General features: G+C 34.0%; 3 protein-coding genes across 13 annotated transcripts in view; 2 read left to right on the forward strand and 1 right to left on the reverse strand.

Annotated features, from left to right (window-relative positions):
- LOC148167833 (uncharacterized) overlaps positions 1–27,781 on the reverse strand; it is a 291,253-nt gene that overhangs the window by 62,319 nt on the left and 201,153 nt on the right. For all 11 annotated transcript variants that reach the window (XM_088046387.1, XM_088046391.1, XM_088046390.1 and 8 more), the window contains one exon: positions 15,833–15,890. In XM_088046387.1, coding sequence (XP_087902513.1) covers positions 15,833–15,890 — 58 coding nt within the window. The remainder of the gene's footprint in view (positions 1–15,832; positions 15,891–27,781) is intronic.
- Positions 2,226–4,137, forward strand: LOC148167834 (putative cytochrome P450 6a13). Its single transcript, XM_088046399.1, has 3 exons — positions 2,226–3,539; positions 3,591–3,842; positions 3,889–4,137. The coding sequence occupies exons 1-3, from the start codon at positions 2,432–2,434 to the stop codon at positions 4,050–4,052; spliced, it is 1,524 nt and encodes a 507-aa protein (XP_087902525.1). The 5' UTR covers positions 2,226–2,431; the 3' UTR covers positions 4,053–4,137.
- On the forward strand, positions 5,113–6,931 carry LOC148167835 (cytochrome P450 4C1-like). The gene is made up of 5 exons (XM_088046400.1): positions 5,113–5,389; positions 5,434–5,543; positions 5,588–5,864; positions 5,911–6,335; positions 6,379–6,931. The coding sequence occupies exons 1-5, from the start codon at positions 5,224–5,226 to the stop codon at positions 6,892–6,894; spliced, it is 1,494 nt and encodes a 497-aa protein (XP_087902526.1). The 5' UTR covers positions 5,113–5,223; the 3' UTR covers positions 6,895–6,931.

Below are 27,781 nucleotides of genomic sequence, written 5' to 3' on the forward strand. Positions count from 1 at the left end.
ACAATAGCAATTTATGTGATAAGGACATAATTTACAAGCACAAAGTCTATTTATACACGAATTGCATACAAGACTTTATGTTCGATTGTATTGAAGACATTTTTTTTCAAAACAATTAGATTTGACATCAAAAATGTGACGTATAAAGCAGGTGAAATTGCATTTTGGCCTTAATTTATTTTTAATCATTTAATACTGATAAGCGTCCGTTTTACTTTATCATTACGGACGCCGTCTAAAAAGAGGGACTTTATGGACGTTGAACGATACCGCAAAACTTAGATTATTATACAATCGCAATGTATGTGATAAGTTCATAATTTAGGTCCACAAAGTCTATTAATGTACGAATTGCATACAAGACTTTAAGTTCGATTGAAGTGAAGACATTTTTTTTTCAAAACAATTAGATTTGACATCAAAAATGTGACGTATAAAGCAGGTGAAATTGCATTTTGGCCTTAATTTATTTTTAATCATTTAGTACTGACAAGCGTCCGTTTTACTTTATCATTACGGACGCCGTCTAAAAAGAGGGACTTTATGGACGTTGAACGATACCGCAAAATATAGATTATTATACAATCGCAATGTTTGTGATAAGTACATAATTTAGGTCCACAAAGTCTATTTATGTACGAATTGCATACAAGACTTTATGTTCGATTGTAGTGAAGACATTTTTTTTCAAAACAATTAGATTTGACATCAAAAATGTGACGTATAAAGCAGGTGAAATTGCATTTTGGCCTTAATTTATTTTTAATCATTTAGTACTGACAAGCGTCCGTTTTACTTTATCATTACGGACGCCGTCTAAAAAGAGGGACTTTATGGACGTTGAACGATACCGCAATTATACAATCGCAATATATGTGATAAGTACAAAATTTAGGTCCACAAAGTCTATTTATGTACGAATTGCATACAAGATTTTATGTTCGATTGTAGTGAAGACATTTTTTTTTCAAAACAATTAGATTTGACATAAAAAATGTGACCTGTACAGCAGGTAAAATTGCATTTTGGCCTTAATTTATTTATAATTATTTAGTACTAACAAGCGTCCGTTTTCTTTTATCATTACGGACGCTAAACTGTAGCGTAAAACACAGATTATTATAGAATCGGGCATAAAAGAGTTGATGCATCCCCGAAAAAGCAGCCCCCTCGTTGCTTTCTCGCGTCACCAAAATGAATATTTCGAATTGTTCTTAAAGAGAGTGCTCGATCCGATTGAACCCTCCGCTGATATATTCATCCATATACAAGTGGCGGAGGCGTCGTCGTCGACGCGAATATGTAAGAGGTAGTTGAAATGCATCACATTTGGCCCGATAGTTTGTCTCGAAGTACCTTTTTAGGCCAACTTTATCCGTGGAAAAGTTGAGGTGGCGCAGCTGACGAGTATGCAAATGGCATAAGGTGCGCGCTCTTATAGAAAGCAGAGCCCCTCGACAAAATGGAAATACGATGAGCAGTGCTTGTCTCTCGACCTGATGCGAGGAATTATGAAAACGACTTGCGAAATATGGAATAGATGAATATGTAAGTGAAAGTGTGTGTGGCGGAGGAACGAAAATGCGGCGGGCGAGATTTATTGTTTGTAATTAGTCGATTTTTTTTCGTATTTAGCAACCGCCGAGTGCGACGTCAACGCTCACATCAACGCGATTTGTCTTGCTTTGATGGCGGTTGATGCGGCCTCGTTCACTGGAGCGTCTTCAATCAGGTTCACCGCATCTCAAGCCGCTGAGTTTACCTGTATACCGCTTCCTCCTTGTCACCTGTGTCGACGTGGAATCCCAGGTGCCGCATGTCGAGCACGTCCGCAATTTACTTGTTGCCTAATGGCATCGTTTGACTGCCTATACATCCAGTAATGCCCGATTAGAGGCGGTTATGTGGTGACGATCCACCTGACGACTACAAATTTTCGAATTTCGACTTCTTAATCTCAAATCAACACGACTTTTGACCGCAAACAAAAACATAAATATTTGTTTGGAATTCGGCATATTTGCAATACGAATTAGATAAGTCGAAATAATAACAATTTGACTTTTCAAGTTCAACCATTTAAACCTTCGTATCTATTAAAAGGTAATTAAAAAAAATAGTTATTAATGAAAAATTCCCAATAATTGGACTTTTAAGTCAATTTTTGTTTTTACGTCTTAATTAATTAAATTTTTTATTCTTCCGTGTAGTGGCAATCAGCAGTTTTAAAGGTCGCACTATGAAATAGCTGCCCACTCTCATTCCCAAGGTTGTCATAATTAAGGTCACATGTACCGAGCCTATAATTTATCTATCCAACATCAGCGCACAGTCGCAGACTCCTCTACCTCGCGCAACCTTCAAAATTTTATCGGGCGTGCACTTCTAATATCGTTGATAACGATTAGTCTGTTCTTAATCACCACAGAAAATGTTAACCTTCATCTTGAGCGTCTTCACGGCGCTAACAGTGGTCTTCATCGCCTGGATGAAATGGTCGCACACCTACTGGTCAAGAAAAGGTCTGTTTTCCCCAAAACCGACTTTCTTCTTCGGGAGCTGCAAGAATGTCTTCATGCAAAAACAGTCTTTTGGGGACTTCACCGCAGAACTCTACAACTCGTTTAAACGTGAAAAAAAACGGCATGGAGGGTTCTACTTCCTGTTTATGCCAACGTATGTACCGGTGGACCCTGACATCATCAAGCACATCATGCAGAACGACTTCGAGCATTTCGTGGACCGCGGAGTGTACTATAATGAAGAAGTGGATCCTCTCAGTGCTCACTTATTTTCCTTGGACGGTACAAAGTGGAGGAATCTGCGAGTTAAACTAACTCCAACTTTCACTTCCGGTAAAATGAAAATGATGTTCGATACCCTGGTGCTGTGCAGCGAGCAACTCATCGTCGAAATGGACAAAAGGGTCGGTAAGGCTCCCGTGGATATCAAGGACATTCTGGAGCGGTTCACCACCGACATCATCGGCAACTGCGGGTTTGGCTTGGACTGCAACTCGTTAAAGAACCCCGACAACGAGTACACCAAACACTTGAAGTTGTTCTTCGCGTCGGGTTTCTGGAGGAACATAAATGGCATTATTACATTTGTCACTCCCAACATCGCCTCCAAGCTTTCTCTGAAGGCCATCCACCCGCGACTGACGGAGTTTTTCATGAAAATCATCACGGAAAACGTGAATTACCGCGAGGAAAACAACATCTACAGAAAAGATTTCATGCATTTGTTGCTCCAACTGAAGAATCGGGGCAAGTTGAGTGACGATGCTAATATAGTGAAGAACAAGGAGGATTCAGAAGGACTGACTTTAAACGAACTGGCGGCTCAAGCGTTTGTGTTTTTCGCTGCAGGATTTGAGACTTCGTCGACGGCGATGACGTTCTGTCTCTTCGAGCTCGCGCAGAATCCCGAGATCCAGGAGAAGTTGAGGAAGGAAGTTGAAGCGGTTCTTGCCAAGCACGAAACACTGACGTATGACGCCATCATGGAGATGCATTACATGGAGCAGGTCATCAATGGTATTGAAATTTCCCGAGTTTTCGTTCTCTGAGCGTGCGAAATTCTTTTAGAGACTCTGAGAAAGTATCCTCCACTTCCTGGGTTGAACCGGATTTGTACCAAAGACTACAAAGTTCCAGGATCTGACGTCATTCTCGAAAAAGGAACAAAAGTCTGGATCCCAGTCCTGGGGCTCCAACGCGATCCTGAATTCTATCCAGAGCCCGAAAAGTTCGATCCTGATCGTTTTTCTGAGGAAAATAAGAGGAGTAGGCATCCGTACTCTTTCATCCCGTTTGGAGAGGGGCCTAGAATATGCATAGGTACGGACCATGAACTCGAAGGAGTGTTAGATTTTCTTTATTTTAGGTCTCAGATTCGGGATGATGCAGACAAAAGTTGGACTTACCACTCTGTTAAAGAAGTACAGATTTTCGTTGAACTCAAAGACGGTGGTACCGTTGGAATTGGAGCCTAAAAGTTTTATTATGACCACGAAGGGTGGGATTTGGTTGGATTACACTGAAGTTTAGAGGGTTGAAAGGGACGTTTTTAATGTGATAATAGATAAAAAATATATAATAATGTGATAAAAAATTAAAGAAACAGACTTGAAAACGTCAATTTCCCGTTTCCCTTTCTTCGTATTTTGACATTTTCTTTCTCCCGTCCCGTTCCTAATTAATAATTGTCAGTTTACGAGTTCGGGCAATGCAGCACGTGTTCGTGTTCTCCAACTCCCCTCGTTCATCGGTAGTAAAGCAGCGCCGGAATAAATCTGGCCGCATATAAATCCACCGTTAATAATTCGTGCTCACCTGTACATAAATACAAACTAAATTATCCGGATATAAATCCGTTTTCTAAACGGGAAAACCACGTGTTCACGATAATTTGTGGCCCCAATATTTCAGAAAAATTTCTAGTCGTGTGAGTTATGGACTAACTTTATATTTACGATATTAATTTCCTCGCGTTTCCTTGTTGCAGTCGAGTCATCATCAAGCGTATTCTTTGGAGCCACGTAAAAGATGCGTCTGGAAACGATGGCACGATAGCATTGTGCCGTACCTGGGGGCGGTGGTTCCGTTATTATCTCTACTCTCGCCACTTTAACTCAGCCAAGGACGGAAGTGGAAATACGACGCGTTATCACAACCGGACCACCGACGCCGCGACGCCCGATAATTGCCTCGATAAACCTCCAAGGAGGAGAGTTTTTGGGGGGAGGGACGTCACTCACGAGAGGAAACCAACTTCGATTTTAAATTCCCGAAAATTGCAAGCTGGAAAATTAAGGCGGGGAAAATAGCAACAGTTTTTCCCTTTAGAATTCCTGAAATTTTCCAGATAAATAGGAGTAAAAACTTTGAATGAAAGGTTTGTCAATCATAACAAACTAGAAACAATAAAGCCATGGGGTCAAGTACATGTTTTTATGTAACTCGACTGATAACGCGTCGTTTAAAAGCAAACATAACCGATCTAATGCTAACACCAACAGAATTTGCAGATCCAAAGTCTTAGGAGCTAACTTAACACTTCATCAATTGACCAGTTTGATTTCACCCAATCAATCAATTGTAATCAGTGGACACGTAGCCTTAATCCCGATCCAAATCACGAATTTAACAATTTATATCAAACCTCTTAAGATAAGCCAAATCATTATAAATATTTTGACACGCAAGCACTGTTGCAAAAATGTTTTGGTACGCTCTAGTGGTAGTTCTGTTGGCCATTCTGGCATTTTTCTGCCATGAAGATCTGAGACTGTATTTAGTGGTTGGAAAAGCCAACATGAAACTTCCAGGTCCACCAGCTTACAATACCGTGTGGGGAAACATGTGGTACCTTCTGGACACTCCTGGTGAGTAAGTTTGCGCAATGACTCTTTTAACTTCTTCGTTGAAGAAAATATCTTCAAAGTCCTGCGAAAATGGGGGCGGGAATACCACTCTGTGTATGTTCTCTGGGCGATGCATCTTTCGGTGGTAAATCTGTTAGATCCCCGGGATTTCGAGGTGAGTCCTTCGGGATAATTCTCTATATTCCCAGTTCTGTTTAGATTGTCATGTCAAGTGTTAAGCACAACAAGAAAGGGTATGTTTACGAGATGTTACACAACTGGTTGAACACCGGTCTTCTGACCAGCGAAGGAAACAAGTGGCAAGAACGTCGCAAGATCCTGACTCCAGCGTTCCATTTCAATATCCTTCAGGAGTTCACCAAGATCTTTGCCGAGGAAACCGCCAATCTCGTCGAGGTCTTCAAGAGAGAGTGTCATAATTCCTTCATTCCCGTGACCAACTACATCTCCGATTTCACTTTGAATACCATCAGCGGTGAGTTTTCCATCGTGGTACCACCACGTCTTCATCGAAATTGTAGAGACCGCCATGGGAATGAATTTAAAAGAAGAGTCAGTTACTGGTAAAGAGTACAAGAAGGCCATCCACGAAATCGTCAAAGTCTACTTATACAGGGTGTGTCGCCCATGGTTGTTGTACCCAACAGTGTACGCACTTATGCCCAAATTGAGCTTGAAGGAGCAAAAGCTCGTGGACACGCTTCACAGCTTCACGAACGATGTTATTGTCGACCGCGAGAAGAATTTTAAGTATTCGTTTAGTTACTCTAAGCGGAAACGGTTGGCAATGCTGGATTTATTGCTCAAGGCGAAGATTGAAGATGGTACCATTGACGATCTTGGAATCCGAGAAGAAGTCGACACTTTTATGTTTGAGGGCCATGATACCACTTCCGTCGCCATTTCTTATGCTTTGATGTTAATCGCGTGCCACAAAGATGTCCAGGTTAGTACCAGCTTATCATTCCAGTTTTACAATTAAATGTTAGGAGCGCATTTACGAAGAGATCCAGTTCGTGGTCAAAGACATGACAAACGTAAACTACCAAACCCTCCAGGACCTCAAGTACTTGGACAGATGCATCCGAGAAGTCCTCCGAATCTATCCCAGCGTGCCCTTCATCGCCCGGGTTCTAGGCGAAGACGTGGTCCTCCACAGTGGTGATTCTCTTAAAGCTGCGGCGATGGTTAATTTGCATATTTACGACGTCCATCACAATCCAAATATCTATCCAGAGCCGGAGAAATTTGATCCTGATAGATTTCTTCCTGAAAACTGCCAGACTCGGCATAATTTCGCTTATGTTCCGTTTAGTGCAGGCCCCAGGAATTGCATTGGACAGAAATTTGCGATGTTGGAGTTGAAGACTGTGCTGTGTGGGATCTTGATGGAGTTTGTCTTAGAGCCGGTGGACACTCCGGAGAGTATTGAGCTGATGGCCGATATTGTGTTGAGGACGAAGGAGAGCATCAAGGTTAGATTTGTTCCCAGAAGGAAGTTGTAAATTTACAAATGATTAAATTAAAATTGCTGCACCAACATCTCTTTAGTTTGTCCGCAGAGTTATTTAAGCTCAAACGAATCACTGAAAATAAAGCGAAAGGGTAATGTTTCCACAAGCCCGTTACTTCCACTTCGTCACCTCCAGCCACAACTGAATCCTGCAGTTGCAACTGTCAATTGCCAGCTCCAACACGTCCCTTCCATTCTGTTCGTGCCGCAATTAATCACGCCAAGGTTTCCTTCTTTTCCTATTCTTCAATTTGTCGTCATGTAAAACCTCACCTCTCTCTATCCATCGGCATCGTTTAGTATTCGGGGTCAAAATGATGGTCAGGTGAAGTAAAAAAAATGCGTGCGTTGGCATGAGCAACAACGAGCAGCAGGAGTAAGCCAGTGTTCAATATAATAGCGGGAGATTCCTCGGCGACCACAACCCGCGTGCGCTGGCTGCTTCTCTCCTAGGCTAGCGTCTCGAAACCGCACATTTCAACCCCCGTCCCCTTTAACCCCATCCACCCCCTCACTACACTCTTAACAGCGACGGGGGAGCGTTTTACTGTTTTATTGATTAATTGAGTTGAGCCGAATTTCTCTCGCTTTCGGATTTCGGTTTTATTACGTTTTATAGTTATCTTTATGGGGCGCTTTTTTCCGACCCCCTTCGATCGGATTTGCCGTTTTACGATTGTTTGTAATTGTCATGTCGTCATCATCGCCGACTAATTTCTTCCGATTAATTTTTATGGGACTGTCGCGTTGTTATTTTCTACTTTAATTTATGGATGGCACACATCGCGCAATATGCTGGCGTGATTTAGATAGAAAACGCGACTTTCGGTGCTATTTATATCATCATCTGGCTTGTAGATATGAATAAATACATAGAGAACAGCTACACGCTACAGGCGACGAGGGTTGCAGACGCCCGGAGTTAAAGCTACCCTGCACGTACTTCATCCCCTCATAGTTAATATATTACGATGGCCATTATGGACGGAATTGTTTCTTAAAAATACCAAACAAGCGACGAAAGCGACGGTTTAACGCGGCTAAATCATGTTTTATTGGCGCGGATACTCTTTACGAACGCATATAGGAAACACGGCCACTTGGCTCACCACTAATTCCATTTCCTGGCGCGTTACTCTTGTTAATATTTAAATTTGGACTTGACTTTTGATATCACGAAGGCCAAAAATGGATTGGAGTCGGAAGAAGATTTTCAGAATCAAAGTTTAGAAGAACGAAGAGTCTAATCTAATTTTTATTTCTAGAAATCTCTACAATCCTCTAAAGAACCTCAAAAAATCTGCAAAAATTCTGAGATACCACAAAACAAGTCTAGAACAACAATATCTAGAATTCGAGAAAACTCAAAAATCTAGAAAATTGGAAATTCTATGTATTTGAAGGTTGGAAGCGTCTGAATACGAAAAATTTGATAAATCAAGATAATTTAAACATAAAGTCAGAGATTCTAACAATTTGAATTCAAAGAACTTAGAACTAATCTAAAAGGATCTAAAATAACGAATGTAGGAAATCCAAGAATGGAGATGAGAAAGCCAAATTCAAATAGGGTAAAAAACATGAACCCTTTAACTGTTGTAAACGTATATATAGGTACACTACCGCTCAAAAGTATTTGCCCACTTAAAAACATTATTAATTCTTTTGCGATTTCGCGGTTATTTTTGCTTATTCTGTGGTAAGCGATAATCATTACATGCGTTTCCACACCCAACTTAACTTTCTTCACTATTTCTGTACAAAACTGTCACCAATTTTTAGAGAAAAACCTGAAGAACAATAAACTTCCGCAACCACAAATTAAAGAAGTTTTGTTTTCAAACACCTTCACGATATTAAAAAAACGGTAAACGTCAATTAACACTTTCGTTTTTGCATTTATGGATAGTGAAAATATGTGAAATGATAATTTTTTCAATATTTCTAAAAGTACCTACATTAAAAAATAAAAAAAAAGATCTTTTCTAAAACGTCAAAAAAAGAAGAAATTGCTGTTAGCATCAATGAAGTATATAAACATGAAAAAAAAGGACAAACAAAAGCGGAAGAAAGAAATTATTTTGGAGTTACTTAAAAAAATGTTAGTGGCAAATTCTTTTGAGCGGGAGTGTACCTTTAGGCATTTTTCTCATAAACTGCGAAAGATGAGAATTTGAAATTTTGAGAACAAAAATAAGCGAATAAAACAAATCGAATGACAAAATTCACATATTTGTTACACTTGCTTATGTAGTCAACTTGCTTATTTAAAATGGAACACCCCATATATAAGTGCATTTTCCGATTCTACATCCAAATTAAGGGTCACTTTATGTATAGTTTCAGAGATATCTTGATTTTTGTAAAAAAAATTGCACAACAGAAGTGAAATTTTCTTTCCGAAATAAGTACCCTATAATCTATTTCAAAATCGCCTCGTTAACTGGAGAATAAGCACAATTCAAACGTATAATGAAATTTTGCATTAACTTTATGTATTGGACACTAAAAATACGGAAAAAAGAGTGTTTTTACTTTTTTGTTTCTATTTTTTTAAGCTTGCTTTGGAATGGTAACACATTTGGTGGTCTAATAGAAATAAAATATTTTCAAAAATTTTTGTTGAAATATTTTTTTTTTGGTAATGCAAATTTTTTTTTTTGAAAAATTGAAATATTTCAAAAATGATACAATTTACGCTTGTGTCCCAAAATCGTCTTTCATTTTAAAGATAAAATTTTGAAAACGTGCATATGCTTATAGTTGACAAAGCTCCAAAAACTGACGCAAAAATTTGTGTTATCACCGATAGTTTAGGCGTCGCGACGCCTTAAAAATTTATTTTTTGGCTAATTATGAAGAATTTTTTGAGGAAAACATGCTGATTTATCAAGTTAGTTTAATTTCATTACATCAAAATTGGAATCTACTTTCACATTCATCTGTCAATATCTTGTGTAACAAATGATATCTATTCTTTGGTTCATTTTAGATGGTAACAAAAGTCTTACTTGGTAAAATTGTCGCTTTGTCAATGTTGATTGACAAATTTTGGTGTCCATAAAGTGCAAAATGAATGAAGTGACTTGTGAAATTTTGGTGTAAACGTAGTTTGCCACTGCGCCGTCATTATTTTGAAAACTAACTTGATAAAACAGCGTTTTTTTCGCAAATTTTAAACACAATTTGCATTAGATTTAGAATAAAATCTCAAATATTTTTATCAAAGTTATGTTGAAAAAAAATTGAATATTTCCGCAAAAACTCAAAAATCGCAAAAAATTATACTTCTTAGGCGTCGCGACGCCAAAACTATTTTTTTTCGTCAACTTCTAAAGCTTTGCAAAATTTGAGCGTATGCAAACTTTCAAAATTTTATCATTAAAATTAAAGACGATTTTAGTGTTGCCGGACCCTGTATTGATCTTCAATTTGCATATAGAATTCAAAAATGCAATAAAATATAGGATGTTCTATTTAAAATAAGCAAGTTGGCATAACCGGAAGTGTCACGTGAGTGTGAATCTATTTATTCGATTCGTTTTATCCGCTTACTTTTGTCTCAAAAATTTCAAATTCTTATTATTTGCATTTTCTGAGAAAAATGGCAAAATGTATATACAGTATGTCCCCGGATTGAGTTCACAAGAGAGAAAAAATGTTTATTTTCCATTTTACAAAAAAATGACAAAGAAATAACATTTTTTGCTTATTTCAAAACAGATAAATCTGCTATTAAAATTTCAAAATTATTAGTTTGTACTCTTAAAATTATTTTTTCATTACTTTTATTTATTAAATTTTGTAATCGTATTGAAATAATAGCAGGTTGTGGATTCACAATATCAAATAGTGCGATAAAGATTAAAGGAAAATTTAGCCAAAAACGTGTAAGTATTAAAAAATTGAATAAGAAATGCAATTGCATCTTTAACAATAATTGAGGAAATTCGAAACAGTCTTAAAGAATTAAACCAAATAGTGGAAATTAGTTTGAGTTAAGGAACAAATTTCCTTCATTTAGCAAAATTAAAAATAAAAAGTTCTTCGTTATTTTTTGTTTTTTTTTAATTAAAGATTTATTTATTTTAAATTAAGCAAAACATATTCCTTGGTCATTTTTTTGTAAAATTGTGAACTCAATCCGGGGACATACTGTATACGTTTACAACAGAATCAGCGGAATGTTAGGAGTTTAAAGAATAAATAAAATTCCAATTTCTTTCTAGTGTTTGTGCCCTTCAGAATATTGAAGCAGTTCCTCATCCCTCCGTAATTTAATAGCTCCCAGTACAGAGCCGTGCTCGTTCTGATTGTCTAAAAAGCATGTAGAAGTTGCGTGCTCGTACAGCCACGTTACATTGTTAATTAGCCGTCAGTATCCGTTAACACGAAGACTGCACCGTCGTTATTTATTGGCTAAATCACGTGTATCTCCCGGAAACGTCCGGAACTGACCCGTTACGCTCCCCATTACCAGGTTACGACGCGATAAAAGCCTCCCTTGGTAAAAAAAGAGCAAGAGCTTTTACACACTTCCTTTACAACCGGCGTGTATCGTAATCTTCATCAGCTCTAATCTTCCCCGTCGAAAAAACACCACACGCGGGGGATGCAAATAATTTCATTCATCGCCGGTTTAAACGTTTGTCGGCAAATTTGCGGCCGGGGCGAAATAAAGAATTTAACCGAGCGGTGGTCTATTCGCCCAAAGCACGTTTGCGAGCTGACAAGCATTTTTACAAATGATTCCACTCGCGTTCCCCCCACACACGCACACATCGACATTGAATATTCTATGGAGCAGACACACGGGGTTAGGAGAGCTACAGGTGGCTCAACATTGATAGCATTTTTCAGCGGCTTCTTTCACGAGAGAGCCACCCTCATGATTTCACGCCGACGACACCACAGGTGAGGGAAGAAGTGCCGACGACAAAGGACTGCGGCCCGAATTCATAGTCGTTGCTTAAGCAATTGCTTGATAGTCGATCTTATTTGCGTGCTTAAGGCGGCCAAACAAGTAATTCTTATTTGAAAAAACTTAATGAAGTAAATAATCTTATTTGGAGAGAAACTTATTATGCACATACGATTTCATAGTCACCCATAGGTCGACTTAAGAATTTCTTATTCTTTTTTTAAACAGGATGTATCAAAAATGGCGCTCAACAGTGTACGACCTGATTATGCAGACAACTCTGAATAGCAGAAAAAAATTTAAAAAAATCTTTTCCTTTTATTTTTTGATTTATTGTTCTTCGAAATCGATTAACTTAAAACTTTTCAGTCGATTGTATCGTGTGATTCATTAAATTTCCATTCTAGGTAGGCCGTGTATTTTGGACGTGCGTCGACTTCTTGTTCGATAAATAGCAAATCTGGCAAATATTAAGTCGAAACTACAGTATGGTGTTAGTTACGACATGAATTTTTTTCTCAAAGCCAGCTGCGAATGGAAATTTAATGAATCACACAATATTTATAGTTAGATGAATCGTCCACATTATCGCAAGTTGTATTATATTTCTAAATGCGGACCACAAATTTTGCAGGCACTTACGATTTTGAAATTTCCTGTAAATTTACAACCGCTGCATTAAGAAATACAAGTTATTCTTTTAGTTATAATGTCTTGTAACATGCATCAATCCTTAAGTTTTTAGATCTCTTAATCTAACGCACTTTGAAGCGATAGTACCGTCGACTCTCGATAATTCGAACTAAATACTTGACAATTTTTTCTTGGAAACGAGAAGAATTGATTGATAATAATTCAAACAGAGACTTTTACTTTACAAATCTTTATAAGTAAATCGAATTTTTCCAAACAGTTACAAAAAATTCTTGTTGTGTTTTGCCATGATTATTTGGCAAATCATTTAATTATTGTTTTATGTTTATACCTACTAATTTTGGAAAATTTAATTTTTTGATTGAACCGAAATCTGAAAGAATTGTCTAATAAGGGCTGCATATCTAACAATTTTAATGCCAAAGCTATCAAATTTGCCAAAATTACTACTTTGAACTTAATTACTAAGTCTGCTAAATTTCAAAATTCTACAGCAAAACGTACTAATTTTGGCAAATTTAATTTTTTTTTATTAAACCGTTAACTGTTTAAATTATACAGGGTCCGGCAACACTTGTGTCCACCCCCAAAATCGTCTTTAATTTTAAAGAGAAAATTTTGAAAATTTGCATACGCTCACAGTTGACAAAGCTCTAGAAGCTGACGCAAAAATTTGTTTTTTATCACTGATAGTTTTGGCGTCGCGACGCCTTAAAAATCTAATTTTTAGGTAATTGTGAGGTTTTATGATATCAACCCCTAATTTTTTTTTTTAATATAAATGTGTTAAAAATATCTCAGTTGTTATTTTAGATTTAATGCAAATTGTCTTCAAAATTTGGGAAAAAAATGCTGTTCTATCAAGTTAGTTTCCAATTTTACACCCATCTGTCAACATCTTGTGTCACAAATGACATCTATCCTTTGGCTCGCTTTAGATTGTAACAAAAGTTTTACTTGGTGAAATTGTCGCTTTGGCGATGTTAATTAACGATTTCTGGTGTCCATAAAGTGCAACATGCCAGTGTTAATCAAAATTAACTTTTATAAGAGTGAATCAAGTGACTTCTGAAATTTTGGTGTAAACGTAGTTTGCCGCTGCGCTGTCATGATTTTAAAAACTAACTTGATAAAACAACGTTTTTTGCGCAAATTTTAAACACAATTTGCATTAGGTTTAAAATAAAAACTCAGATATTTGTATCACAGTTATGTTGAAAAAAAATTGAATTTACGAATATTTCCGCAAAAACTCAAAAATCGCTAAAAATTATACTTCTTAGGCGTCGCGACGTCAAAACTGTCGGTGATAAAAAACAAATTTTTGCGTCAGCTTCTAGAGCTTTGTCAACTATGAGCGTATCCAAATTTTCAAAATTGTAACTTTAAAATTAATGACGATTTTGGTGGTGGACACAAGTGTTGCCAGACCCTGTATATGTATTAAGGGCTGTATTTTTAACAAACATGAAAATTGAAGAGATTACTAATTTAGACGTACAGTAATTAATATGCAATTAACTGCGAAAAAAAATGCTATTACACATCAAAAATGTCAAATTTTGGTTTTTTTTTTTTTGGGAATAAACTATAAACTTTTGGAAAAAATATGTTAAAACTGTAACTCTGTTAATTTAAATGCCAGAGCAATCAAATTGTAGATGTTTTATCAAATATACACATTATTAACTTAGTTGTTTGTTAATTATAGTAGTATCTTTTGATTGAAAATTTTTTTGTTAATCAATATAACTTAGAATCATACGCTAAATGAGTAATTAGTGTTAATATTAATAAATAGCTCAAAATTGTGCATAATGATAGAAAAATAATTTTTCGATTCGAGTTTTTTTCGTTTTTTAAATTTTTTGAAAATATTTTCCATAGTGACGTATATTTTTTATTATACTATCAGAAAGTAGAGATTTCAGCGAATAAAAAGCCCACCAACTTTTTTAAAAAAGCTGATATTTTGACGCGTGAATTTTCGATTGAAAATTAGGGTGCTTTTTCGGTATTAAATAAAAATAAGGAGAAAAAATGAATTTTTCAAACCCAAAAAATTCTTGTGTATTTGGTATATACAAAAGTGGGTTCTCACCAAATTTCACAAAAAAAAAAATTTTTGTAAAAGATAAAAATAAAAAACCAAAAACGTGGTTTTTTGAGTTTTTCATGTGGATTTTGAGGTTATGAGAAGAAAGTGTAAATACAAAAGTTGTAGATCTTTTTATTATCTACAACTTTGGCATTTAACTTTTTTCCATAAGACCAATTTTAACCCTTAAAAACCAACCCTCTCCCACTTCCCGACCTCGAACCGACCGTAATTTATTTTTCCTTTCATTTTTGTAATATTCTCAACATTTTCCAATAGGTTCCATTCTACTACGTTTTTTTTGCACTTTTTACCTTTTTTTGAGGCTTCGACACTGGTCTATCGTGCGAGGTTTCACAAAAACAAATATTGTTATCATTATAAAAAGGCTTCTTGAAGGTTTAAACTGCAGGTTTACATGCTCTGCGACACTTGCTAGGTTAGATACTAATTTTTCAAAATACACTTGAAGTTAGCGTTTAACAAAAATATGTGGCACCAGCGCTTGACGTGTTAGGGAGAATCAAATTACCAACCTCAATGAGATCTCTGAAAAATTACTAACAAAAATATTTATTTATCGTTTGAGAGCCAAAACGGCATGCAATGTGTTAAGGCAGACTTAAGTCACAGTCACAGTGACCCAGAAGCTAATTCTGTTTTTTGTTTGCTACCGATTTAAGCGCGGAATAAAATCAATAGCGCCGCAAATCTCCGTGTATCAATTAATTCCGTCATGTTTGAAGAATAAGTTCGTTCCCTCGAGCAAGTTGTACTTCAAACGCTACCCACAGTCATTGATTTTCTTCTTAATTACATTTTAATTATTTGATGATGTCTTGCCGAAAATTATCAAATGGAAAAATGTGCACATTGTCGGATGAAAAATAGACAAGCAGTTTTTGTTCGTCGGTACAAGAGAAAGTTGCAGGCAAAGTTCGTCTTCCTCAAACTTTCGCATAATATTATAATAATGAAATTCTTATATAAGTTAGCTTTTTACAAGAAAACATCAAATAGGTAGAGAAGCAGCGCCGTAAAACAATGGCGGACTGTATCTCTCATCAAGCTGCTTTTTAAATAACGACTCGTCGGCATTCCTCGTATTAAGATTGTTTCCGAAAGTTTTAAAAAGTTCGCAGATGAAATTTTACTGCAAAGGTACATTCTTTCTCGATTCTTCGTAATTCTTTAGTGAGAGAAAACGAGGAACCTAATGCTATTACAGGAGACTTATTGAAAAATCTGGATGTTTACCTTCGAGTTTTGCCGCCTCTGGATGCTCCACGAAGCTCGCTTTGGGACGAAAGTAAGTCTGTAACAAAGCAATGTATTGTTAAAAATTCCACCTTCAGGTGTTGGGGCGGTGAAGTTGTAACCCGAAGGCCTAAGGCGGTGGCGACGAGAGCGGCAGCGCTCCGCTTGCCTGAAGAGACGATAAGATAAGGTACCGCTAGGTTATGGAATGGCACTTTAATTACACTAATGGGAGAACCAAATGTTAATTACAATTCAAAGTCGAAAAGAGAGGAGCTAGATCGCAATTTATAGACACCGGATTTAAGGGGAAGATTGCCGCAGCTGCGGCCGCCGATATTATTAATGAAAGCGACGCTTGCGACGCTGCGTGGATGCTTCAATCTCGGCCACTGACCACGGCGCTGTGTTTTCAATTAAATAATCACGACGACACTAACTTGTGCATTCAAATTCATGGGATCCAATTAACTTTGCGCATACATTTTTAAATGACACGTACATAAAGAATGGAAAAATTACAATTTTGCTACTGAATCGCAGAACAGAAGAGGAATATGTTCGATCGCTCATTCCTCCGGCAATGTTGTAAAGACTGTTAGGAATTTAGATCAACAAATATTATCAAATTAGTTTTTCTTGTAAACTCCTTAATGGCCAATATTGTAAAATTTTTGAGTTTTTTTTGTTCAAAAAGTTCGCAATTCGACACAGTTAATAAACAGATCTAAAGTAGTAACCTCCCCAAATAACCAAAGTTACAGATAGAAATGTTAATAAAAATTTTTTTTTCTGTTTTTTCCTCCAAATAAAAAATTCTCAAATTTGTGTCTACTGCTCTATAATTTTACAATTTGTCACAGTTAATAAGTAAGTCTAAATTTTGAATCTCCACAAATTTCATTGCTGTTGCGTTAAAACTAACAGTTACAGGGTTTAATAACATTTTTTGGAAATTTTCTGTTCATTCTTTGAATAAATAACTCCAAAATTTGTCTTGTTTGGTATATAATTTTGAAATTTCTGACAGTTAGTAACATTCCTAAATTTGACGCCTGTAACGTTTAAATTACCGACTACAGACACAGCTTTCAAGAAAGAAAACTTGTCCATCAAAGAAAATAAACTTGTCCATCAAAGAAAATATTCAAAAATATGTTTTTTTTAGCTCTATAATTTTGTAATTTGCTACAGTTAATAAGTAAATATAAATTAGTAACTTTCACATATTTCACTTATGTGACCTTAAAATTACCAGTTACAGGCCGTAATAAACATTTTTTGAAAATTTTTAATTCATCCCCTGAATAAATTTCCAAAATTTGTTTTGGTTGATATATAATTTTAAAATTAGTCACAGTTAGTAGCAAGCCTCAGTTAGTAACCTTTTTAAATTTGATTGTGGTAACGTTTAAATCACTAAAGTTACAGTTACAGTTTTAACATTTTTTTGTTAATCGTGCAAATAAAAAATCTAAGATTTGTATCTTTTATTCTATAATTTTACAATTTGCCACAGTTAATAAGTAAGCCTCAGTTAGTAATATTCTCAAATTTCATTGCTGAGGCGTAAAAATTAACAGAATTACAGTCCTTAACATATTTTTTCAAAGATTTTTGGTTCATTCTCAAAATTAAAATTTTTAAAATTTGTATCTTTTGTTCTATAAATTGTAAATTTAGCAGAATTAATGAGAAAGCCCAGATTAGTAACTTCTCTAAATTACTCTAAATTATTAAGAGTTTTTGGTTTATTTGCAAAATAAAACATTAAAAAACTTGTTTCTTTTGCTATATAATTTTACATTTTTACAGAGTTTATAAACAAGTCAAAATTAGTAATGTATCTAAATTTGACTGCTGTAACGTTTAAATTACCAAAGTTACAGACACAGCTTTAAAAAAAAATCTGTTCATTCATCAAAGAAAATATTGAAAAATATGTTTTTTTAGCTCTATAATTTTGCAATTTGCCACAGTTAATAAGTAAATATAAATTAGTAACCTTCACATATTTCACTTATGTGGCCTTAAAATTACCAGCTACAGGCATTAATAAACATTTTTTAAATTTTTGGTTTATTCCTTGAATAAAATTTCCAAAATTTGTCTTGGTTGATATATAATTATTTTAAAATTAGTCACAGTTAGTAGCAAGCCTCAGTTAGTAACCTCCCTAAATTTGATTGTGGTAACGTTTAAATTACTAAAGTTGCAGTTACAGTTTTAATAACAACATTTTTTTGTTAATCGTTCAAATAAAAAATTCAAAGATTTGTATCTTTGGCTCTATAATTTTGCGATTTGCCACAGATAATAAGTAAGCGCAAATTAGTAATATTCCCAAATTTCACTGCTGAGGCGTAAAAATTAACAGAATTACAGCCCTTAACATAATTTTTTAAAGATTTTTGGTTCATTCTCAAAATTAAAATTTTTAAAATTTGTATCCTTTGTTTTATAAATTGTTAATTTAGCAGAATTAATGAGAAAGCCCATATTAGTAACCTCTCTAAATTACATTGTTTTGGCGATAAAATTACCAGAGCCACCGCCTAAAATATATTATTTAAAGAGTTTTTGGTTCATTTACAAAATAAAAAATTATAAAATTTGTCTCTTTTGCTCTATAATTTTGCATTTTTACAGAGTTTATAAACAAGTCAAAATTAGTAATTTCCCCAAATTTGATTGCTGTGGCGTTCAAATTACTAGAGTTACAGCCCTTAATATAATTTTTTAAGAGTTTTTGGTTCATCCCCAAAATAAAAAAATCCTAAATTTGTCTCTATCGCTTTATAATTTTATAACTTAACGGAGTTATAAAAAAAGTCAAAATTAATAACTTCCTGAAATTTCATTGTTGTGGCGTTAAAATATCTGAAGTTACACCGCTTAACATATTTTTTTAAAGTTATTGGTTTCATCGCCAAAATACAAAATTCCATTTGTCTCTTTTGTGCCATAATTTTAAAATTTTGTGGAGTTTATCAGCTAGCCTAAGTTAGTAACTCCTCCAAATTAGATTGCTGTAGCGTTACAATTACCAAAGTTACAAGCATAAATAATTAGTTTGTAAATTTTTGGTCTGTTCTCGAAATAAAAAAAAATCTACAGTTTGTCGTTTTTGTTCAATAACTTCGCAATTTTGCAAATTTAATAAGAAAGTCCAGATTAGTAACCTCCCTAAATGTTATTGCTGTGACGTTAAAAACGAGTTACAGGTTTTAATAAACATTGTTTCAAAATTTTCGGTTCACCCCTGAATAAATAATTCCAAAATTTGTATTGTTTGATATATAATTTTGAAATTTGTCAGAGTTAGTAACTGTCTTAATTAGTAACCTCTCAGAATTTGATTGTACTTTACAGTAACGGTTATTAATTTTTTTAATTTTGTTTTTTGTTCATTTTCTAAATAAAAATGTTTAATATTGGTATCTATTCTATAATTTAACAATTTGACACAGTTAATAAGTAAGTTGAAGTTAAAAATATCCATAAATTTTATTAATGTCGCATTAAAATTGCCAGTTACAGACCTTAATAACCCTTTTTTGAAAATTTTCGGTTCATCCCCTGAATATAAAATTCCAAAATTTGTATTAATTGCAATAGTAATAGTAATAGTAATAGTAATCTCTCTAAATTTGATTAATGCACCATTTAAATTACAAAAGTTACTGTGACAGCTTTTAATAATTTTTTTTGTTTATCCTCCCACTAAAAAAGTTCCAAAATTTGTGCCTTTCGCTATATAATTTTGTAATTTTTCACAGTGAATAAGTAAGTCTAAATTCGGAATTACAGATTTTAATAAACAATTTTTGAAAATTTTCAGTTGTATCTCCTGAATAAAAAATTCCCAAACTTGTCTTGTTGTATCCATAATTTTCAAATTTGTCACAGCTAATTACCATTGATTTTGATTGATCTTGTAACGTTTAGATTAACAAAGTGGCTTTTAATAATTTTTTTATCTTCCTCTAAATACAAAATTCCAACATTTGTGTTTTCTCTATAATTGTGTAATTTGCAAGAATTAATTAGCCAGGTTAAGTTAGTAACTTTATTGCTGCGGGGTTAAAGATTTATTGTTTTTTTTTGTAAATTTTCGGTTTCTTTTAACCTAAACCTTTATCTTATTCGATAAATTGGAATGTTTGTAACTTTAAAAAAAATCAAATTAAAATTCCAGTGCTAAGTAAGAATCAGAAATTTTAACTTTCTTCTCAAGGAGTGAACTAGCCCCCACACAAAGCAGACTTGCTCATTTAAGTTCGGGCATATTTCGCTCCAAAAACAGAGCAAAACACCTATTCGGCGTTGTTATGCTATGCTCGAAGGAATAAAATTCCAATCCGACCGGGAATGTTCAGATGGACTTGTTAATGTTGAGCTTTCCAAGTCAAGTCGGCCCTTGGCGATCTGACTCGAGTACTCGAACAGATGCTTACAACTGCATTACTTCAGGTCGGCCGAGCGCGATAACATATTATTGAGTGAAACAACGAACGCTTGCGGATATTTGTATTGTGCGATACCTTGGCCAGATTTCTCAGATCGTCCCTTATCGTTATACACGTATATACGCCTACTTTTGCCCTCTTATCCTTGTATATTCTACTGGGAGAACTGTTGAATATTAATGTTGGAAGTGGCTCCTGTAGGTTTGGTTAGTAAAGAACTACTTTAGATAGAAATTTCGATCTCTCATTTGGGCTTTATCTAGATTTAGCTCCAACATTATTTTTTGTTTGTTGTAAATTTTCCTCGTTGTCTTGACGGGTTTTATAATATGACGGACTGATTTAATGTAATCTCGTTGTCAGAACGCGCTCTCAATGCAAATTTCTTCACATACAAATATTAATTAAATGAATTTCGTTATGATAATTTATAAAAGCACACAAATAAATGTAAATCGAATGAGGGAGTTCACTCACGTGCTTTATTTCTTGTATGAAAGCAGCGAATTAAATATGAAAAGCGTCCATTATCTTGTTTGTGCGGATTTGAGGAGCGTTAATTATGCACCTCTGAAAATTTTTCAAAGCCATTATAAAGTTGTCACCCTTACGGACACACATTTCATTAGAACGAGCAAGCAGCGAACAAACAACTTCCGAGTTAATTACGATAATTGAGGGCCGATTGGAAATAGGAAAGGCGAAGCGGAAAATCGCGCAAAATCTTTCAATTTTAAAATGTGATTGCATCGACTAGTTATAAAGACTCGGGATTGAATAACACATAAAATTAAGTCTTCAGATCGCATTGTTTCCAGGTAAGCGCGTCTCGGAAAAAAGACAATAAAACAAAGCTCGTAAAAAGGACGAATAAGAAGGCGTGCGAGCGGATTTGTTGGCTATTACCAAACGAATTTTACACCTATTTAACTTTAAACGGAAGAAGTAGACGCTATGGCGTGCCTTGCTCGATCATGTTCGAGAAATTATTTCGGATCCATTTAACATGGCGCAGTCACGACAAAAAACTTTCGTCGTTTCGAAGGGAATCGGAGACTTTTTCTATTGAGATCGATTTAGGAGAGGTGGATTTGCCAACGGCGAGGAGAATAAAAACGGAGGCCAAAGAAAAATTACTCGCGGGTTTTTATTAGTGTTGAACCGGTTCTACGAGATTTGGACGCTGTTTGAATCAGACAATTCATTTTTTCTACTCCTGTGTCTAAAACGTCATTTTAAGTTGTCATCTGAGCAACGCTAAGTCAGATTTTTAATACGGACACTTTAATCACGGGCTGAAGTTAGCCGCGTTTACTTTAACAACGATCTGAAGTAGCCGCTTGTCAAATTGTCTTGATTGATATATAATTTTAAAATTAGTCACAGTTAGTAGCAAGCTTCAGTTAGTAACCTCCTTAAAGTTTCAGTTACAGTTTTAATAACATTTTTTTTGTTAATCATGCAAATAAAAAATTCCGAGATTTGTATCTTTGGCTCTATAATTTTGCAATTTGCCACAGTTAATAAGTAAGCCTGAATTAGTAATATTCCCAAATTTTATAGATGTGGCGTAAAAATTAACAGAATTACAGCCTTTAACATATTTTTTCAAAGATTTATGGTCCATTCTCAAAATTAAAAATTTTAAAATTTGTATGGTTTGTTTTATAAATTGTTAATTTAGCAAAATTAATGAGTGCAGATTAGTAACCTCTCTAAATTACATTGTTTTGGCGATAAAATTACCAGAGTCTTAAACGTATTTTTTAAAGAGTTTTTGGTTCATTTACAAAATAAAAAATAATAAAATTTGTTTCTTTTGCTTTATAATTTTGCATTTTTGCAAAGTTTATAAACAAGTCAAAATTAGTAATGTCCCCAAATTTGATTGCTGTGGCGTTAAAATTACTAGAATTACAGCCCTTAATATAACTTTTTAAGAGTTATTTGTTCATCCCCAAAATAAAAAAAAACCTAAATTTGTCTCTTTCGCTTTATAATTTTACAACTTAACGGAGTTATTAAAAAAGTCAAAATTATTAACTTCCTGAAATATCATTGTCGTGGCGTTAAAATATCTAAAGTTATACCGCTTAACATATTTTTTAAAAGTTATTGGTTTCATCGTCAAAATACAAAATTCCACAATTTGTCTCTTTTGTTCTATAATTTTGAAATTTTGTGGAGTTTATCAGCAAGCCTAAATTAGTAACTTCTCCAAATTAGATGGCTGGAGCGTTACAATTATCACAGTTACAAGCATATATAATTTGTTTGGAAATTTTTGGTGTGTTCTCAAAATAAAAAAATCTATAGTTTGTCGTTTTTGTACTATAACTTCGCAATTTTGGAAATTCAAGAAGAAAGATCAGATTAGTAACCTCCCTAAATGTCATTGCTGCAACGTTAAAAACCAGTTACAGGTTTTAATAAATCTTTTTTCGAAATTTGATTGATTCTCTGGTTGATTCTCTGATTAACAAATTCTAAAATTTGTCTTGTTTGATTTATAATTTTAAAATTTGTCACAATTAGTAACCAAGTCTGAGTTAATAATCTCTCTAAATTTGATTGGTGCACCATTTAAATTACAAAAGTTACATTGACAGCTTTCAATATATTTTTGTTGTTTATCCTCCAAATAAAATAGTTCCAAAATTTGTCTTTCGATATATAATTTTGTAATTTTTCGCTGTGAATAAGTAAGTCTAAATTCGGATTTACAGATTTTAATAAACAATTTTTGAAAATTTTCAGTTGTATCTCCTGAATAAAAAATTCCAAAACTTGTCTTGTTGTATCCATAATTTTCAAATTTGTCACTGCTAATAACCAAGCCTCAGTTAATAACCTTTTTAAATTTGATTTTGTAACGTTTAATTTAACAAAGTGACGGTTACAGCTTTTAATATATTTTTTTTATTTTCCTCTAAATATAAAATTTTCTCTATAATTTTGCAATTTGCCAAAGTTAATAAGTAAGGCTGAATTAGTAATATTCCCAAATTTCATTGCTAAGGCGTAAAAATTAACAGAATTACAGCCCTTAATATGTTTTTTTAAAGATTTTTGGTCCATTCTCAAAATTAAAAATTTTAAAATTTGTATTCTTTGTTTTATAAATTGTTAATTTAGCAGAATTAATGAGAAAGTCCAGATTAGTAACCTCTCTAAATTATATTGTTTTGGGGATAAAATTACCAGAGCCACAGCCTTAAACATATAATTTGATGAGTTTTTGGTTCATTTACAAAATAAAAAATTATAAAATTTGTTTCTTTTGCTCCTTAATTTTACATTTTTACAAAGTTTATAAATAAGTCAAAATTAGTAATGTGTAAATTTGATTGCTGTGACGTTTAAATTACTAGAATTACAGCCCTTAATATAACTTTTTAAGAGTTATTTGTTCATCCCCAAAATAAAAAAACCTAAATTTGTCTCTATCGCTTTATAATTTTACAACTTAACGGAGTTATTAAAAAAGTCAATATTATTAACTTCCTAAAATTTCATTGCTCTGGCGTTAAAATATCTAGGGTTACACCGCTTAAAAAGTTATTGGTTTCATCGCCAAAATACAAAATTTCATAATTTCTCTCTTTTGTTCTATAATTTTGAAATTTTGTGGAGTTTATCAGCAAGCCTAAGTTAGTAACAGCTTTTAATAATTTTAATAATTTTTTTTGTTTATCCTCCAAACAGAAAAGTTCCAAAATTTGTGTCTTTTGCTATATAATTTTGTAATTTTTCACATTAAATAAGTAAGTCTAAATTCGGATTTACAGATTTTAATAAACAATTTTTGGAAATTTTCAGTTGTATTTCCTGAATAAAAAATTCCCAAACTTGTCTTGTTGTATCCATAATTTTCAAATTTGTCACTGCTAATAACCAAGCCTCAGTTAATAACCTTTGTAAATTTGATTTTGTAACGTTTAATTTAACAAAGTCACAGTTACAGCATTTAATAATTTTTTTTTTTTGATCTTCCTCTAAATATAAAATTTTCTAATTTTGCAATTTGCCAAAGTTAATAAGTAAGGCTGAATTAGTAATACATATTCCCAAATTTCATTGCTGAGGCGTAAAAATTAACAGAATTACACCCCTCAATATGTTTTTTTCAAAAATTTATTCTTAAAATTTTTTTTTTTTTTTAAATTTGTATCCTTTGTTTTATAAATTGTTAGTTTAGCAGAATTAATGAGAAAGTGTAGATCAGTAACCTCTCTAAATTACATTGTTTTGGCGATAAAAATACCGGAGCCACAGCCTTAAACATATTATTTGAAGAGTTTTTGGTTCATTTACAAAATAAAAAATTATAAAATTTGTCTCTTTTGCTCTATAATTTTGCATTTTTACAAAGCTTATAAACAAGTCAAAATTAGTAATGTCCCCAAATTTGATTGCTGTGGCGTCAAAATTACTAGAGTTACAGCCCTTAATATAAATTTTTAAGAGTTATTTGTTCATACCCAAATAAAAAAAATCCTAAATTTGTCTCTATCGCTTTGTATTTTTATAACCTAACGGCGTTATTAAAAAAGTCAGAATTATTAACTTCTTAAAATTGTCAAATTGAGTTTTATAAAATAAAATCGATGATTGCGGTTTCGATGTATGAATTATATTTTACACTTGATTTTGGTGATATTTCGTTTGGTTGGTTGTCAACGTAGAAAACCAAAGCAAGCCTAGATTTACTTGTGAAGACTGGAATTTATTTTATATATTTTTGAAATTTGTTTATTCTTATTAATCTCGAATTTCTTATTTTTTTTATAATTTATTTACTTATTATTTATTACAACTATGCTATATAGTTTTTTATTTACTATTTTTTTAAATCGATGTTGGAGATCGATGTAATTGTGCCCTTGTTGAAATTGATTTTTTTACTCGATGTTCCTAGATTTGCTCCTTCGGCAAATAAAATGCTGCACTTTATGAAGCTTTCAAGCCGAAGGAATCGAGATGTTGCCTGTCTGCTGAGTAAATTATTAGAGCACAGTGCATTATAATCATAAAATAATAAAGATAGTGTACTCACCACACACAAGAGCTCCTTACAAAAACGCTCGTATCGAGGCTAAAGAGCAAGATAAAGCGTGCGATACATAAAGTAGAAGCCTAAGCGCCTGGGGCTCAGGTTTTTACTGCATTTTAACACTGCGTAAGCTTAGCAAGCCGCTTTATTGGTTGTTTAGAGTGCTGTTACATTAGTGTGGCGTCTGGCCCGCGCTACGTCAACAAAATAGTGTCTGAAACTGAAAACCCAAAACCAAAATAGATAAAAGTTGTTTTAGATATGATAAAACTTAATTCGCGTGTAATCTGACGGTCAGTCCTCCAGCATCCATTAGAGCTTTTCGAGGGCATTCCGACATGACATGATGAGAACGAAGTGTACCTGAGGCGTCCCCAGAGTGACCAGCACGTCCGTTTCGAGCGCCATCTCCAGACTCTAACGAGCTGCCTTTGTACCTCCTAATGGCGATTCGAGAACCCTCCCACAGCCCATCTGCATACGTTTTCCATATCGAATTTCATACGCGCTGCTTTATGTCCGAGAAAACGTTAACTGTTACGGATATGCCTGCAAATTTGCATACTAGCCGGCGTCAGTCTGGTCAACAACGCAAAAAGGAGGAGGAAAGAAGCGCAGATCACAACAACTGTCACCGCCTGAAGAAGCGCCCGCCATACATATGCAAACGCGTACGTGCGCCCTTATGGAAATCGGACGACGGTCACACATACCATAACTTTCAAAGTATTGGAAACGGAACGTGGCTCTATTAGGGGCGACTTTGAATTATTTACAAGGCGCTTCCGACGACCGGAATAGGTGGACGACGCCTTTTATCGTCCGGCCGACGACGATTTTTCACGGAAATGATGCGGATATGTCGACGAAAACACCACATGCAAATTTATCGGGCGGCGCTCGTAAAATCTGCCGCGGAAAAAACAACGCTCCCCCGGCGCATCCACCAAAATTTTACTTTTCCAAAATATGACCAGATTCTGGCAGCTGTCAATCACCATCGATACCCCTTAGGCTTGATTGTAAACGTCCTGATAGAATTTATGGCAGTTTTGGTCAGCGTAAGAATTTGTCCCCAAATATTTACAGCAAAGAGAAATTGTGTTTTTACCCGGCCTGATGGTTTCAGACCTTTCGTTATTGCGAAAGAAAATTTTAAACTCAGTGGATTCTACTTTTAATTTTCTTTAAATTTTGGTTCAAAAATTGATTCTACAGAAGCGAAATAAATGGTGCGCTCTCCCAAAAACGGTACCTTATCGAAAATAAAAAAAAATGTAAAAAACAAAAATTATTTGACCATAATATGGAACGTGTGGCGCTCTTAAAATACAAACTTGCAATAAGAATAAATAAAATTTTAAAATATAAGAAATAAATTCCAGTCTTCTTTATTTAGACGGCAGCACAAGCAAATCCACCAAAATCAAGAGTTTAAAATAAAATTTATACATTGAAACCGCAATCATCGATTTTATTTTATAAAAGTCAATTTGACAATAATTCAACGCTACAACAATGAAATTTCAAGAAGTTAATAATTTTGACTATTTTAATAACTCCGTTAAGTTATAAGAATATAAAGCGATAGAGACAAATTTAGGTTTTTTTTTATTTTGGGGATGAACAAATAACTCTTAAATTATTTTAAGGGCTGTAATTCTAGTAATTTTAACGCCACAGCAATCAAATTTGGGGACATTACTAATTTTGACTTGTTTATAAACTTTGTAAAAATGCAAAATTATAGAGCAAAACAGACAAATTTTATAATTTTTTATTTTCTAAATGAACCAAAAACTCTTCAAATAATATGTTTAAGGCTGTGGCTCCGGTATTTTATCGCCAAAACAATGTAATTTAGAGAGGTTACTGATCTACACTTTCTCATTAATTCTGCTCATTAAAACTGCTAAACAAGTGAGACAAATTATGGAATTTTGTATTTTGCCGATGAAACCAATAACTTTAGAAAAATATGTTAAGCGGTGTAACTTTAGATATAAAATGCAAAATTATAGAGCAAAAGAGAGAAATTTTATGATTTTTTATTTTGTAAATGAACCAAAAACTCCAAATATGTTTAAGGCTGTGGCTCTGGTAATTTTATCGCCAAAGCAATGTAGTTTAGAGAGGTTACTAATCTGGACTTTCTCATTAATTCAGCTAAATTAACAATTTATAAAACAAAGAATACAAATTTTAAAATTTTTTATTTTGAGAATGGACCAAAAATCTTTGAAAAAACATATTAAGGGTTGTAATTCTGTTAATTTTCACGCCTCAGCAATAAAATTTGGGTATATGTATTACTAATTCAGGCTTACTTATTAACTTTGGCAAATTGCAAATAGAGAAAATTTTATATTTAAAGGAAGATCAAAAAAAATATATATTAAAAGCTGTAACTGTCACTTTGCTAAATTA

This window comes from Gnatocerus cornutus, chromosome 9 (assembly GCF_029298725.1).
Source record: "Gnatocerus cornutus isolate USDA-ARS CGAHR chromosome 9, icGnaCorn1.1, whole genome shotgun sequence".
Taxonomy (NCBI): domain Eukaryota; kingdom Metazoa; phylum Arthropoda; class Insecta; order Coleoptera; family Tenebrionidae; genus Gnatocerus; species Gnatocerus cornutus.

Bases quoted from the DNA above. Each gene is read 5' to 3' on its own strand.
- LOC148167834 (XM_088046399.1), top strand. From the start codon at position 2,432: ATGTTAACCTTCATCTTGAGCGTCTTCACGGCGCTAACAGTGGTCTTC. The intron at 3,540-3,590 runs GTATTGAAATTT...AAATTCTTTTAG, and splicing joins CATGGAGCAGGTCATCAATG to AGACTCTGAGAAAGTATCCT. The intron at 3,843-3,888 runs GTACGGACCATG...TCTTTATTTTAG, and splicing joins GGGGCCTAGAATATGCATAG to GTCTCAGATTCGGGATGATG.
- LOC148167835 (XM_088046400.1), top strand. From the start codon at position 5,224: ATGTTTTGGTACGCTCTAGTGGTAGTTCTGTTGGCCATTCTGGCATTT. The intron at 5,865-5,910 runs GTGAGTTTTCCA...TCGAAATTGTAG, and splicing joins CACTTTGAATACCATCAGCG to AGACCGCCATGGGAATGAAT. The intron at 6,336-6,378 runs GTTAGTACCAGC...ATTAAATGTTAG, and splicing joins CGTGCCACAAAGATGTCCAG to GAGCGCATTTACGAAGAGAT.